Source organism: Miscanthus floridulus, chromosome 11 (genome assembly GCF_019320115.1).
Source record: "Miscanthus floridulus cultivar M001 chromosome 11, ASM1932011v1, whole genome shotgun sequence".
Classification (NCBI taxonomy): Eukaryota; Viridiplantae; Streptophyta; class Magnoliopsida; order Poales; family Poaceae; genus Miscanthus; species Miscanthus floridulus.
In genome coordinates this window covers 17,323,561-17,339,309 of record NC_089590.1, presented here as the reverse complement: position 1 = coordinate 17,339,309, position 15,749 = coordinate 17,323,561, and the positions used below count along the sequence as shown (strand labels likewise).

General features: G+C 42.0%; 1 protein-coding gene across 2 annotated transcripts; it reads left to right on the top strand.

The window, feature by feature from the left end:
• The first annotated feature begins 465 nt into the window (after window positions 1-465).
• On the top strand, window positions 466-15,476 carry LOC136493523 (uncharacterized). 2 transcript variants are annotated; one of them, XM_066489624.1, is made up of 2 exons: window positions 466-1,672; window positions 15,386-15,476. In XM_066489624.1, the coding sequence occupies exon 1, from the start codon at window positions 569-571 to the stop codon at window positions 1,616-1,618; it is 1,050 nt and encodes a 349-aa protein (XP_066345721.1). In that variant the 5' UTR covers window positions 466-568; the 3' UTR covers window positions 1,619-1,672; window positions 15,386-15,476. The 2 variants fall into 2 exon arrangements, with proteins under 2 accessions (XP_066345721.1, XP_066345720.1); XM_066489623.1 differs by lacking the exon at window positions 15,386-15,476 and adding an exon at window positions 2,496-3,100.
• The last annotated feature ends 273 nt before the right edge of the window (window positions 15,477-15,749 follow it).

The window sequence follows — 15,749 nt, the reverse complement described above, 5'->3', positions numbered from 1 at the left end:
TATGATAGTAAATAAGTATCATTAGATTAATTACGAGACACATTTTCATAGTAAATTTATTTAAAGATATAAGCGTTGATATTATTTTCTATAAACTTAATTAAACGTAAGAAATTGACCTGTTCATAACCTAGAATTGTATTCTTTTTAGGACAAAAGTAGTAGAAGCTAATATTGACAATAATATCACAATGTCCTATTAAATTGTATTAAATTAAAATACAACCTTGATAGTTTTTTTTCTCAATGCAAAGTATGAAAATATTTACTCATAAATATATCATAAGTTTAATTTTCACACTATCCATGTTGTTACAGTTATGGAGTATACAAGTTAATTAGTTTCATAACTTCCTTTGAGACCTATAAAAATTTGTAATTCTATTCACAATTCAAGGGTTGATACAACCAACAGCCGCTCGTAGTATTACTTCTTGCTCTAACAAATCACGGTGTCATGCCGTTCACACTTCAGACCACCAATAGAATAATCACTCCTTGGATCCGGCGACATCGCCACCGCCGTCGCCGCCTGCTTCCCCAGCTCGCAATCCTTCCTTCCCATCTGATGCCCGCGGACAAGCACCTCGCCGCCGCGGCGCCGTACCTACCGGCGGAGCTCATACCGGACATCGCTCGGCACTTGACGACGCTCCAGGACTTCTTCGCCCTCCGCGCCGCCTGCCGCTCCTACCGCGCCGCGCTGACACCCTCCCGCGCGGTCCTCGCGTCCCAGCCGCCGCATCTACTCGTGCCCCACCACGCCTCCTCCCCGTGCTCGCTGGCCCTCATCCACCCCCCGCGCCGCCGCCTCCTCCGCTTCCGTGCGCCCTCGCACCCTTTCCGCAGCGCCGTCGTTGCATCCGACGGCGCCCGCGTCGTCACCTTTGACCACTTTGCCCGCGAGCTCTCCGTCACCCACCTCCTTTCCGGCGACCGGGTTCGCGTCCCCGACGCTCCCTTCCTGTTCTCCCGCGCAGTCCTCGCCGGCGACCTCGTCCTCCTCATCGCACCCGGGTGGGTTCAGTACTGCCGCCTGGGGGACGGCCGATGGCGGGAGGCGTATTGCCGGCTCGGGGGCTGCGGCGGCAGCCTCTTTGGTGGTCTTTACATGATGGTCGGCATGCTCGCGGTCAATGGCGTCCTATATGCTCTCCTCAACACGTGCCAACTCGCAGTCGCAGAGCTGATGGACAATAAGGTTGAATTAAAGCTGCTTGGAGGGGAAGTGAGTGACCATGTCAGAGATGCTTGGATGGAAAGCAAGGATTTCATGCTTGGGGCTTGTGCTGGTGAGCCCTTACTCATCTTCAAGGTATCGGTCAAGCCTGAATACAAGGTTTTCCGGTGGGAACCTGCGGAGCAAAGGTGGGTGAGGGCTATGAACCTGGGAAGGCGGACGCTTTTCATGTCTGGCAATGGCTTTGATGCTTGGGTTGGTCCAGATTCACCTGGAATTCGAGGGGATTGCATATATGAGGCTCTGCCACGGGCAGCAGGTTGGAGTGAGTACTCTTTAGTTGATGACACTTATGAACTCGTCACTATTGATTACCAAGGTGCACCAGATCTAGATGCCTTAAGAAAGCAGGTTTGGGTGCTTCCGAGCTTGTACTGATATTGGCCTATGAAGATCTAATTCTGCGATTGAATCCATCGACATCACCGAAAGGTCATTTTGCTCATCTACTGTATTCTTAGCTATAAATTGCTTAATTGTAGTACATGAATTTGTTATTACTTATCATCAGTTTTAAGTATTGTATTGATCTAATTTGAGTGCAAATGGTGTTCCAATACATATAGAGGCCTCTGGGTCTCCTAAATTTGATAGTTCAAAATATGGCCCTTCTCTTAATTGGCACTATCTTTGTTGGGTTAGCCTTACTAAGACAGCTCTGTACTTGAACATTTGAATTTCAAATAATGACATATGAGTGTGCACCATTTAGTGGTGTGGGATCTTCTGTTTATTCTTGATAATTTCAGGATGCTTGCTACTTGCCAATTCAGGGATGGAGCTACTGCAAGATTCTGGCTTGATTTATGGATTTTGTTCTTTTGAAATGGTCTTTTCCACAGCTCTTTCCTTTTGGAAAAAAATATAAAAGCTTTTGGCACTCCAGTTTCTGTTGCAAACCAAATGGTTCATTGTCAATGCCCATGGAAGCTTTGGCTCAGCTTACAAATCTGAGTATGCTCAAGGCTTTCACTTTGTGAAGATGACAAGGATAGTTGGGTCCTATAGTGAAATAAAATTTTCTCCGCTAAACAATCCTACAAAATGTTCTTTTGATCTTTGCATGGCTGATCCAGACTTTGCTTGGTTATTTAATCCTGTTGCCATGGCAAGGGCAAGTTCTTGTTCTGACTTCTTTTGAAAGATAGATTGAACATGCTCAACTTGCTTCTCTTACCTGGACAACTTTGTAACCCCTGCACTCTATCTCAAGAAGGGTCCTGAGTTCTTCATCTCGTCTTCCCATGCTCATCAGGAAATGTTGGTGCTTCGGGACCTGTGACCTATCTATGCTCTCTTTTTTTTGACATATTGGCTAAGGGTCACCAGGGCCTTGGATTGCACATCATCAGGGGAGGTTTTGATCACATATTGGTCAGTCTGTTCAAAGCATGGTATCATTTCCACCAATGCATCCTGGCCTTCCAACATTGGAAGAAGAAGGGTTTGAAGGAAAACTTCAATTTCATAGATCGGTCAATCTGTTCAAAGCATGATATCATTTCCACCAATGCATCCTGGCCTTCCAACATTGGAAGAAGGGTTTGAAGGAAAACTTCAATATTATAGTCGAACTTCAATATTGGCTAGTGTAACACCTCGGGTGTTTAAATATTAAAATCTGACATGTCATCATATGCATTGCAAAGCATTTGACATTTGGTGAAAACTTTGATGTGCATTTACTAAAACAAGTTTACATTTGTGTAATGAGTGTTGAATTGTATTGTTTGACTCAAGTTCAAAGTTTGTCTGGGTTTTGAATTTTTCGAGAAAACCCCGCTTTTCGACATTTAAATCCTACCCTGAAAAATCCATTTCAAAATCTAAGCATATTTTGGGGTTGAGCCCAAAAGCAAAAGTGTAGAGCTTGGCATGTTATACAAAGTTTGTTTTTTGGAGTTTTTCAAGTTGTTTAGAAAAATTTTGAGTAATTCAAAAAGGCGTAATTCGTTAAATTTCCCTATTCAAATTCAAAAGTTCATTTCAAAATCTAGACCGAATTAGGAGATGGTTATAGAAGCAAAGTTGTAGAACTTTTGATTTTGAACAACTTTTGTTTTTGGAGATTTTTGAGTTGTTATGAAAATTTAAGAGTAATTTATGAATTTTGGCGAATGGCAAACTTGTAATTACTGTGAACAGTGTTCACCGCTTGCGCTACACCGCCGGCGAGCTTCGGCTTGCTTCCAGGCGCGCGCGTGGCGGCCTTGGCTTCGCGCTGGCGCGGGAAAGGCGTCGTCGTGGCTTCTCCTTGCTTCCTTGGCCGCCCTATAAAGCTCCGACGCCGTCGTCGTTGTTCTTCCTTCGCCCTCTGTTTTTCCTGTCGCCGCTGCTCCACTCCGGCGAGCCCGTACCGTTGTTGTCGTGCTCCACTGTCGCTGATAAGCTAGTCCCAGCTTCGCCTTAACCTTACGCGTCCAACCGCCCCACCAATTCAGTTTATCTCCATCGGAAACTCGTTGTCCACGTCTTTCTTCTTCGCGGCCGGTGACCTTCCCGTCGCAAGCGCATCTCCGTGGTCAGCGCCCTCCGGTGAGCTGCTATCGTTGCTCTATGTACCTATGGCTTCGTCTCGATACTGTGGTGCTTACTCCATAGTTGGTTGTTCATTTTGACCAGTGCAGTCGCCGGTACACCATCGTCGACGACGTTTTGCTCCGCCGTGCCCGCGCTGATCGTCGAACCCCCTTGCTGTTGCTCCTCCAGCTCGGTCTTTGGCTCCAACGCGTCCGGGGTGAGCTCCTGATGCTTCCTGTGTCCTTTGTTTAATCACTACCGCACTGGTGTCGTCGGCGTAGCATGGCCGTGTCGTCGTGTCCGCCATGGCCGCCGTGGTGCTTGGTCCAGTTAGTGTCGAGGCTCGTTTGTGCCACCAATCGGAGCGTAGTGGTGTAGGGAACGTGGTAGTGCTTTCACCATCACCGTTAGTCTAACCGGCGGCGAGAATTCACCGGTCAGAGCCGTCTCTGCCATGGTCAACGTCGGAGGTTGAAGATGACATGTGAGACCCGGGTGTCAGTGACTCAGCGTTCTAAGTGGATTTTCTATTTTTCAGAATTAAATGAATAGTGTCTGTTTTTGTTATTTTTGTGTAGATTTATTTAGAGCTCCAAAAATTATGAAAATTTTTGTGTGACTTCTCTATGATGTATATTATTTAAGAAAAATATGAAATAATGTTTTTCAGTAATTTTTGAATGTGATAAAAATTGCTCAATTTATTAATAAATGGATTTCCATGATTTTTCTAGGTTTATTTATTTATCCAAAAATTATGAAATTTGTTTTGCCACTTAGTAAACATGTACTGAACATTTACAAAAATTCTTAGCTCAATCAGAATAAGTTGATTTATTTCATAATTTTGAATTAAATAATTAATTCATAAAAGCAAATAGTAACCTTTAATGATTTAGGTTTTGTTTGAAATTTTGGATTGAGTGATGACCTTGGGTCCTTAGTTGATGATGGTCCTTGGCAATTGATGTATGTGTTATGAAAAATATTTAGTTGTTTGACTTGCAACTGTACCGCGAAGGAAAGTTGTATTCAAATTGTTAATTTTGCATCCATCATCGAGCATCATGTTTCGTATTCCACATCAGGTTAAACATGGCATTGTTATTACGTGTAGTGAACGAAGGTGAAAACGTGGTAGTTAATCAAGCTGTTGAGGAGGTTAATCCGTCTATTGAGGTCGGATCGAATCCTTGTGTAACGTCGCAGGAACCGGACTTTTCCGTCAACGAAGGCAAGCCCCGGATGCATACAACCATACCTTGTGTTTTACAAATTAATTTCGCTTTTGCTTTCCGTTACTGCATTAAGTGATTAGGAGTTAAGTAAAAGCCTAATTGGTGCATTACCACCCTTGTTATTCCATGTTTACCATATTACCAGTTTTTAAACTCGTATATGCCTAGTTTTACTTAGCTATGCGTAGAACGATGAAAGTCGGGTGACTACCTGCCACCTGCAAGTTTTAAATGGAACATTGGTTAATTATGTTAGCATGTGATATGGGAATGTGGAGTAATAAATCTAGACCGGGCAGACTCGGTGAGTGTGAGCCACTAGACATGGAGGTCTTGTGAGCGGGGTCTTTCCGCCTGTGTCGATTAAGGCACGTCCGTTGTTGAATTGCATGAGGTGAGAATTTGTAGTACTAACCACATACTCCGGTAAGCCTGAACTTGGCAATTCTATTACGAGAGTGGCTACTCGCGCACTGGGAGTGGAGAGATGGCGGGAATAGCGTGTACCCACGTGGCCATGGGCTAGAATGGCGGAGTACTTTGTTCTCGGGTGGCGCGGACCTGTTCTTGTTTTAGGGGATCCGAGAGTAGGTTGGTATATGTAGGTTGGGGACCTGCATATGTCATGTGGTCTGGAATCCCCAGCTGGGTTCTTAATCGGTTCGAATCGTCGTTGCTACTCGGTTAAGGAGACCCAACTCACTGTTCATCATCGTAGAATTAATAACCGGAACTTGAATAAGGCTTGTGAAGGTGTTGGATATGAAGTTTCAGGATCTCAGTGCGGATCGTGTCAGCTTTGTATATAATTCTTGAGAAGTTTTCTATATAAAGAATGTTGTTAAAAGAGCTTTTACGCAAAAGAACTTTGATCATTGTTAAAGCTATACCTTGAATCCCTGAGCCTGCATTACTGAGTTTATCAGTTAATATTTCGGATAAGTCTTGTTGAGTACTTTTGTACTCAGGGTTTGTTGACCCCTTGTTGTAGGTGAGCCTCATGAGCTGATCTGTTTTGGATCGTGCTGCATGACTATCGTTCGTTCTGATGACGAGAAGTAAATGTGTGATCCTTGGGCAGGATGTTTATTTTGTGTGATGTGTCTATATTAATTATGCCACTCCACTACTACTATGGTTTGTAATAATTATCGAACTTAGTTTGTAAGGTTTGAAACAACTAGTTTGTAAACTAAGTTATCGTAAGACTTTCGCTATTTTACTCTGATGTACATATATTTGAATAAATGTTGTGATACTGCAATGACTCTGTAACGTGATCCTGCTCGGAAATTGTGGATGATTCGGGGTTCCCCGAGGACACCCAACAGTCTTTTTAAGTTATTGGAAACATATGCATAGATGTCAAAGGTCGTCGGACAGTGACAGATGCATGTGGGCCCTATAACTTAGAAGGTTCTGCCACAGAATGGTATCAGAGCATCGTTACAAGGGTTTTGTTGTATTGTTTTATAAAAACTTCAAAATGATTTGGGATGACTAAATTTAACTTGATAATTTGGTCCAAATTGCTTCTGACTTATCTTATTTCTTTCTCACCATTCCCTATTTGATTAAAAGGTTTTTGTGTGGTGGAGTAGTAATCATACTATGCCCTATATAAAAATAAATGTTATTTATGTGCATTATAAACTTTGATGTTTTTGTTCGTAAGAATGATGCATGCATCATGAATAATTCACTCGTTACTTCCTTCACCTCTTAGTCTGGAGTTGAGTAGTGAGTCTGGTTTGAGGAATGTAATCCATCTTAGCTACTTTTTGGATTTTGATCAAATGATCTTACTTGGATTAAATTGGCTTCCTACAGTATGGCTCGTGCCAAGATGACGCCTCGTAAGTCCACCGGACCCAAAGGAGTTCCTCGTCACCAACTTGCCCCTAGAAATGATGGTGCTAGCAGTAGCAGTACTAGGCCTGATCCCCAGGCAGAGATACTGAGGGTTTCTATGGAGTTAGCACAATCTACTAGAGATAGGGCTTTGGATGTTATACAAATAGGAGAATTACAGGGTCAATTGAGGCAGCTCACCACCGCGCATAGGAACTGCGAAAGTATGTTAGTTCGTACGGTGGAAGGAAGAAATGAAGCTTGGCACAAGGAAAATGTAGCTAGAGCTAGAACTCATGAGCTAGAATTCTATGTAGAAGATTTAGAAGAACATAATACATATCTACATGAGGAAGTTCATAGGCTTAGCAATTTACTAAATCCGAATCATGAGCCTCAAGCTGATGCCATGGACCCCGGTGTCATCCTTGCCGATGATGATGAATCGGGAGAGGAAGAAGAAGAAGATCCTGAAGAATTAGTAATGATCGATGAAAGTGACGATGAAGGCGGTAATAATTTCGGAATGGATATTGAGCCTGAAGTTTGAAGAAATTGAGGAAAAGAGTAGAGTTGTATAATAGTAGCTCTAGTTTAAGTTATGTAGTTCTATTTTCATACTCATGGGTTTGTTTGTACATTAGTAAACTCTATGTAATGTGTCTAGAGTAAGCTTTGGTACAATTCAATAAAGACATGTGAATAAAGTTTGGTTTGTTATGAGCAGATGCGTCATACACGGGGTTCGTTTATTCCATGAACTTCACAAGATGAGGACGGTATTCTAGACCCGCCACCAGTTCCAACCAATTTAGATGATGCTATAACTGCACTTGTCAATGTGACGGCTAAAAATTCTCGTTTGCTTCATGAGATGGCTCAGAGTAATCAGACTCAGATGTACGGAAACCGTGGACGCCACCATAACCGACAGGAGGCTACATATGTTGATTTTACAGACACAAGACCCTCGGTGTTCACCAAGGCAGATGAACCATTGGAGGCTGATGACTGGCTTCGAACTATGGAACAGAAATTTGACCTTATCCCATGCACGGAGTATCAGAAACCTACGTTTGCCGCCCAACAACTTAGAGGAGCAGTAAGTGTTTGGTGGGCAAACTTAGTGGCTATGCAACCAGCTGGCATTCCAATAACTTGGGCTGAGTTTCGTACAGCCTTCAGAGCCCATTATATTCCCGAAGGAGTGATGGCTATGAAGCTAGATGAATTCCTTGCTTTAAAACAAGGAGATCAAAGTGTGATGCAGTATGTGGGAAGATTTAATCATCTGTCCCAATATGCATCCAAACATGTCAATACCGATGCTAAGAAGAAGAGGTGGTTTATGAGAGGCCTGAATACCAAGTTGCAGACTATGATGACCACTTGCACTAATGTTACTTATCATGAGGCAGTAAATATTGCAATTGCTTCAGAGTCAAAGTATCGGCAGCATAAGGAGCTCAAAAAGAAAAAGAGTGTGCCGTCTGGATCTTTTGGGGGAAATCAGAAGAGGCAGAGGGTGATTTATCATCCAGTACAGCATAATCATCCTCCTTATCATCCGTCGTAGTTCCAAGCCGGGCAACAGTCAAATGTCCGTCCTGCTATAACCTATCCGAGTTCACAGTCAACCAATGCTTTTGGTGGCAATGCTCCAACATCCCAGGGTCACAACTATCCGTGTTACAATTGTGGAAGGACTGGTCATTTCTCCAGGGAATGTCCATATCCTAGGCAAGCTAATCAAAATTATCAGAAGGCTCCTGCCAATCAATAACAGGGTCAGGCACCAAACAAGAACCATAATCAGAATGCTCAGAAGGGCAAAGATAAGAGGAAGATAGGACGGGTGTTCTATATTCAAGCTGGAGAAATTCCGGAAGGGGAGCCAGTGATGATGGGTATGTTTCCTATTGCCAATCACCCTGCAGTTATACTTTTTGATTCTGGCGCATCGCATTCATTCATCAATAGAACATTTGTCGTGAAGCATGAAATTTCGATTGGGGCAACAAAGGAAAGTTTCTTTATATAGTCGCCCGGGGGATGTCTGTGTACTAAGGAAATGGTATACCAGGTACCCGTAAACCTGGGTGAGCATATTTTTCCCACTACCATGATTATCCTTAAGGATCAGGATATAGATGTAATCTTGGGAATGAATTGGATGTATCAGCATAAGGCTGTTATAGATGCTTTGAATAGGACCTTAAGAGTGAGTTTGCCTGATAGTAATTCTCAACTTCTCATCCAACTTCCAACCTTAAGAAGATCGGTGGGCAAGATTTGTGCAACTGCTGTCAAAGAGATTAGAGATATTCCGGTAGTATGAATTTTCGGATGTGTTTCCTAAAGATTTACCCGGTCTACCACCTGATAGGGATGTATAGTTCAATATAGAGTTACAACCTAGAATAGCTCTGATTTCTCGGAGAGCTTATAGGATGCCACCTAAGGAATTGGCCGAGTTGAAAACTTAGTTACAAGAATTGATTGAGAAAGGGTTTATCCAACCTAGTTCTTCACCTTGGGGATGTCCGGCAATTTTTGTGAAAAAGAAAGATGAGACTTTGAGGTTATGTGTCGACTATCATCCATTGAATGAAGTGACCATGAAGAATAAGTATCCATTACCTCAGATAGATCTGCTTTTTGATCAATTGGCCGGAGCCAAAGTTTTCTCCAAGATAGATTTGAGATCAGGATATCACCAAATCAAGATAAAGCCTGAAGATATTCCCAAAACGGCATTTACCACAAGATATGGATTATATGAATACTTGGTAATGTCTTTTGGTTTGACAAATGCTCCAGCTCATTTCATGTATCTAATGAACTCCGTATTCATGCCTGAGCTAGACAAGTTTGTAGTGGTGTTTATTGATGACATCCTAGTATATTCCAAGAATAAGAAAGAACATGCGGAACATCTTAGAATTGTTCTGACCCACTTGAGAAAACATCAACTATATGCCAAGTTCAGCAAGTGTGATTTTTGGCTTAAGGAAGTGCAATTTCTTGGACATGTCTTGTCAGCCGAAGGAGTTGCAGTTGATCCCAGCAAAGTGAAAGATGTGCTTGATTGGAAACCGCCAGCCACAGTTCATCAAGTTCGGAGTTTTCTGGGTCTAGCGGGGTATTACCGTCGGTTTATTCCAGATTTCTCAAAAATATCAAAGTCCATAACTGAATTGTTGAAGAACCAAGTTAAGTTTGTCTGGTCATCAGATTGTGAGGAGGCTTTCCAGACTTTGAAGAGACTGTTAACCACCGCACCAGTGTTAGCCCAACCTGACATCGAGAAGCCGTTTGATGTTTATTGTGATGCTTCAGGTATTGGTATTGGATGTGTGTTGATGCAAGAAGGCCGAGTCATTGCCTATGCATCTAGGCAATTTAAGCAACATGAAGAATATTATCCGACTCATGACTTAGAGTTAGCAGCTGTGGTTCATGCTCTGAAGATTTGGCGGCATTACCTGCTTGGTAATACATGCCATATGTATACAGACCACAAAAGCTTAAAGTATATTTTTACTCAGTCAGAGTTGAACATGCGACAAAGAAGATGGTTAGAACTGATTAAGGATTATGATTTAGAAGTACATTATCACCCTGGTAAAGCAAATGTGGTTGCAGATGCCCTCAGTCGTAAAAGTTATTGCAATTGTCTAACAGTGAGAACAATGGGTTTGAATTTATGTCAAGAAATGGAAAAGTTGAATGTAGAAGTAATTCAACAAGGAAGTTTGACCAACATAATTGTTGAAGCCACTATTCGAGATCAAGTTATTGCTGCTCAGAAGGAAAACAAGGGTATAGCCCATATCAAAGAAAGAGTCAAGAATGGAAAAGCGGAATGCTTTAGTATTGACAATGAAGATGTGTTGTGGTTCAAGGATCGTCTGATGGTACCAAAAGTTCTTGAGTTGCGGCAGTCAATTCTAGATGAGGCACATGCTACTAGGTTATCAATCCATCCGGGAAGTAACAAGATGTACCATGACTTGAAGCAAAGATTCTGGTGGACTAAAATGAAAATAGAGATTGCTAGATATATAGCAAAGTGTGATACTTGTCAAAAGGTGAAAGCTATACATTTGAGGTCTGCTGGTGAATTATAACCATTACCTATTCCATCTTGGAAGTGGGAGGATATAAGTATGGATTTTATTGTTGGTCTACCCAAGACATCAAAGGGATTTGACTTAGTATGGGTTATTGTAGATCGACTCACTAAGTCAGCACATTTTCTTCCTGTCAAGACAATATATCCTACGATCCAATATGCCAAAATGTATTTAGCAAGAATCATGAGTCTCCATGGAATACCCAAGACTATTGTGTCAGATAGGGGTACACAGTTTGTCTCTAGCTTTTGGAAACACTTGCATGCTTCGTTAGGTACCAAACTACTGTATAGTACAGCTTATCATCCGTAGACTGATGGACAGACTGAAAGAGTCAATCAAGTACTTGAAGATATGTTAAGGTGTTGTGTCCTTAACTATTCCAATAAGTGGGATGAATGCTTACCTTTGGCTGAGTTCTCATACAACAATAGTTATCAGGAAAGCATTAGAATGGCTCCATTTGAAGCACTCTATGGTCGTAGGTGCAGAACATCATTAAGTTGGTCTGAGCCTGGAGAAAGAAGGTTCTTTGGGGTTGACCTTGTGAAAGAAACAGAAGACAAGGTTAGGCAAATACAGAATAATTTAAAGATAGCTCAATCCCGTCAAAAGAGTTATGCGGATAGAAGGCGGAGGCCATTGGTATTTAACAAAGGAGATTTTGTATATCTGAAAGTATCACCAATGAAGGGAGTTACCCGTTTTGGTGTTAAAGGAAAGTTGGCACCTCGATATATTGGACCATATCAAATTTTGGAAAGATATGGAAAAGTAGCATATCGTTTGAAACTACATGAACATCTCGCAGCTGTGCATGATGTGTTCCATGTTTGTCAATTGAAGAAGTGTCTCCGAGTGCCTGAACAGAATGTTAAAGTTGAAGGAGTAGAACTAGAACCGGATTTAACTTATTCCAAATATCCTATACGAGTGTTAGATCAGAAAGATCGTGTTACTCGAAGACGGACAATCAAGTTCTATAAAGTACAATGGAATCAACATTCAGAAGAGGAAGCTACTTGGGAATCAGAAGATTACTTGTTAGAAAAGTTTCCAGAGTTTCTAACGTCAATATAGAATAGAGTAATGTTAGTTGACTTCGGTGGTACAAGTTGTGTTTTGTAAAGGAACCTCAGTTGTTTTATGGACAAGTTCTAGATGTTTTGAATTGACACATTTCCTTTTCCATTACTTACCCTATGGCTTTGAATCTCGGGGCGAGATTTCTTTTAGGGGGAAGGATTGTAACACCTCGGGTGTTTAAATATTAAAATCTGACATGTCATCATATGCATTGCAAAGCATTTGGCATTTGGTGAAAACTTTGATGTGCATTTACTAAAACAAGTTTACATTTGTGTAATGAGTGTTGAATTGTATTGTTTGACTCAAGTTCAAAGTTTGTCTGGGTTTTGAATTTTTTGAGAAAACCCCGCTTTTCGACATTTAAATCCTACCCTGAAAAATCCATTTCAAAATCTAAGCATATTTTGGGGTTGAGCCCAAAAGCAAAAGTGTAGAGCTTGGCATGTTATACAAAGTTTGTTTTTGGAGTTTTTCAAGTTGTTTAGAAAAATTTTGAGTAATTCAAAAAGACGTAATTCGTTAAATTTCCCTATTCAAATTCAAAAGTTCATTTCAAAATCTAGACCGAATTAGGAGATGGTTATAGAAGCAAAGTTGTAGAACTTTTGATTTTGAACAACTTTTGTTTTTGGAGATTTTTGAGTTGTTATGAAAATTTGAGAGTAATTTGTGAATTTTGGCGAATGGCAAACTTGTAATTACTGTGAACAGTGTTCACCGCTTGCGCTACACCGCCGGCGAGCTTCGGCTTGCTTCCAGGCGCGCGCGTGGCGGCCTTGGCTTCGCGCTGGCGCGGGAAAGGCGTCGTCATGGCTTCTCCTTGCTTCCTTGGTTGCCCTATAAAGCTCCGACGCCGTCGTCGTTGTTCCTTCGCCCTCTGTTTTTCCCGTCGCCACTGCTCCACTCCGGCGAGCCCGTACCATCGTTGTCGTGCTCCACCGTCGCTGATAAGCTAGTCCCAGCTTCGCCTTAACCTTATGCATCCAACCGCCCCACCAATTCAGTTTATCTCCACCGGAAACTCGCTGTCCACCTCTTTCTTCTTCGTGACCGGCGACCTTCCCATCGCAAGCGCATCTCCGTGGTCAGCGCCCTCCGGTGAGCTACTATCCTTGCTCTATGTACCTATGGCTTTGTCTCGATACTGTGGTGCTTACTCCATAGTTGGTTGTTCATTTTGACCACTACAGTTGCCGGTACACCATCGCCGACGACGTTTTGCTCCGCCGTGCCCGCGCTGATCGTCGAACCCCCTTGCTGTTGCTCCTTCGGCTCGGTCTTTGGCTCCAACGCATTCGGGGTGAGCTCCTGATGCTTCCTGTGTCCTTTGTTTAATCACTACCGCACTAGTGTCATCGGCGTAGCATGGCCGTGCCGTCGTGTCCGCCATGGCCGCCGTGGTGCTTGGTCCAGTTAGTGTCGAGGCTCGTTTGTGCCACCAATCGGAGCGTAGTGGTGTAGGGAACGTGGTAGTGCTTTCACCATCACCGTTAGTCTAACCGGCGGCGAGAATTCGCCGGTCAGAGCCGTCGCTGCCATGGTCAACGTCGGAGGTTGAAGATGACATGTGGGACCCGGGTGTCAGTGACTCAGCGTTCTAAGTGGATTTTCTATTTTTCAGAATTAAATGAATAGTGTCTATTTTTGTTATTTTTGTGTAGATTTATTTAGAGCTCCAAAAATTATGAAATTTTTGTGTGACTTCTCTATGATGTATATTATTTAAGAAAAATATGAAATAATGTTTTTCAGTAATTTTTGAATGTGATAAAAATTGCTCAATTTATTAATAAATGGATTTCTATGATTTTTCTAGGCTTATTTATTTATCCAAAAATTATGAAATTTGTTTTGCCACTTAGTTAACATGTACTGAACATTTACAAAAATTCTTAGCTCAATCAGAATAAGTTGATTTATTTCATAATTTTGAATTAAATAATTAATTCATAAAAGCAAATAGTAACCTTTAATGATTTAGGTTTTGTTTGAAATTTTGGATTGAGTGATGACCTTGGGTCCTTAGTTGATGATGGTCCTTGGCAATTGATGTATGTGTTATGAAAAATATTTAGTTGTTTGACTTGCAACTGTACCGCGAAGGAAAGTTGTATTCAAATTGTTAATTTTGCATCCATCATCGAGCATCATGTTTCGTATTCCACATCAGGTTAAACATGGCATTGTTATTACGTGTAGTGAACGAAGGTGAAAACGTGGTAGTTAATCAAGCTATTGAGGAGGTTAATCCGTATGTTGAGGTCGGATCGAATCCTTGTGTAACGTCGTAGGAAACGGACTTTTCCGTCAACGAAGGCAAGCCCCGGATGCATACAACCCTACCTTGTGTTTTACAAATTAATTTCGCTTTTGCTTTCCGTTACTACATTAAGTGATTAGGAGTTAAGTAAAAGCCTAATTGGTGCATTACTACCCTTGTTATTCTATATTTACCATATTACCAGTTTTTAAACTCGTATATGCCTAGTTTTGCTTAGCTATGCGTAGAACGATGAAAGTCGGGTGACTACCTGCCACCTGCAAGTTTTAAATGGAACATTGGTTAATTATGTTAGCATGTGATATGGGAATGTGGAGTAATAAATCTAGACCGGGCGGACTCGGTGAGTGTGAGCCACCAGACATGGAGGTCTTGTGAGCGGAGTCTTTCCGCCTGTGTCGATTAAGGCACGTCCGTTGTTGAATTGCATGAGGTGAGAATTTGTAGTACTAACCACATACTCCGGTAAGCCTGAACTTGGCAATTCTATTACGAAAATGGCTACTCGCGCACTGGAAGTGGAGAGATGGCGGGAATAGCGTGTACCCATATGGCCATGGGCTGGAATGGTGGAGTACTGTGTTCTCGGGTGGCGCGGACCCGTTCTTGTTTTAGGGGATCCGAGGGTAGGTTGGTATATGTAGGTCGGGGACCTGCATATGTCGTGTGGTCTGGAATCCCCAGCTGGGTTCTTAATCGGTTCAAATCGTCGTTGCTCCTCGGTTAAGGAGACTCAACTCACTGTTCATCATCGTAGAATTAATAACCGGAACTTGAATAAGGCTTGTGAAGGTGTTGAATATGAAGTTTTAGGATCTCAGTGCGGATCGTGTCAGCTTTGTATATAATTCTTGAGAAGTTTTCTATATAAAGAATGTTGTTAAAAGAGCTTTTACGCAAAAGAACTTTGATCATTGTTAAAGCTATACCTTGAATCCCTGAGCCTGCATTGCTGAGTTTATCAGTTAATATTTCGGATAAGTCTTGTTGAGTACTTTTGTACTCAGGGTTCGTTGACCCCTTGTTGCAGGTGAGCCTCATGAGCAGATCTGTTTTGGATCGTGCTGCATGACTATCGTTCGTTCTGACGACGAGAAGTAAATGTGTGATCCTTGGGCAGGATGTTTATTTTATGTGATGTGTCTATATTAATTATGCCACTCCACTACTACTATGGTTTGTAATAATTATCGAACTTAGTTTGTAAGGTTTGAAACAACTGGTTTGTAAACTAAGTTATCGTAAGACTTCCGCTATTTTACTCTGATGTACATATATTTGAATAAATGTTGTAATACTGCAATGACTCTGTAACGTGATCCTGCTCGAAAATTGTGGATGATTCGGGGTTCCCCGAGGACACCCGACAGTCTTTTTAAGTTATTGGAAACATA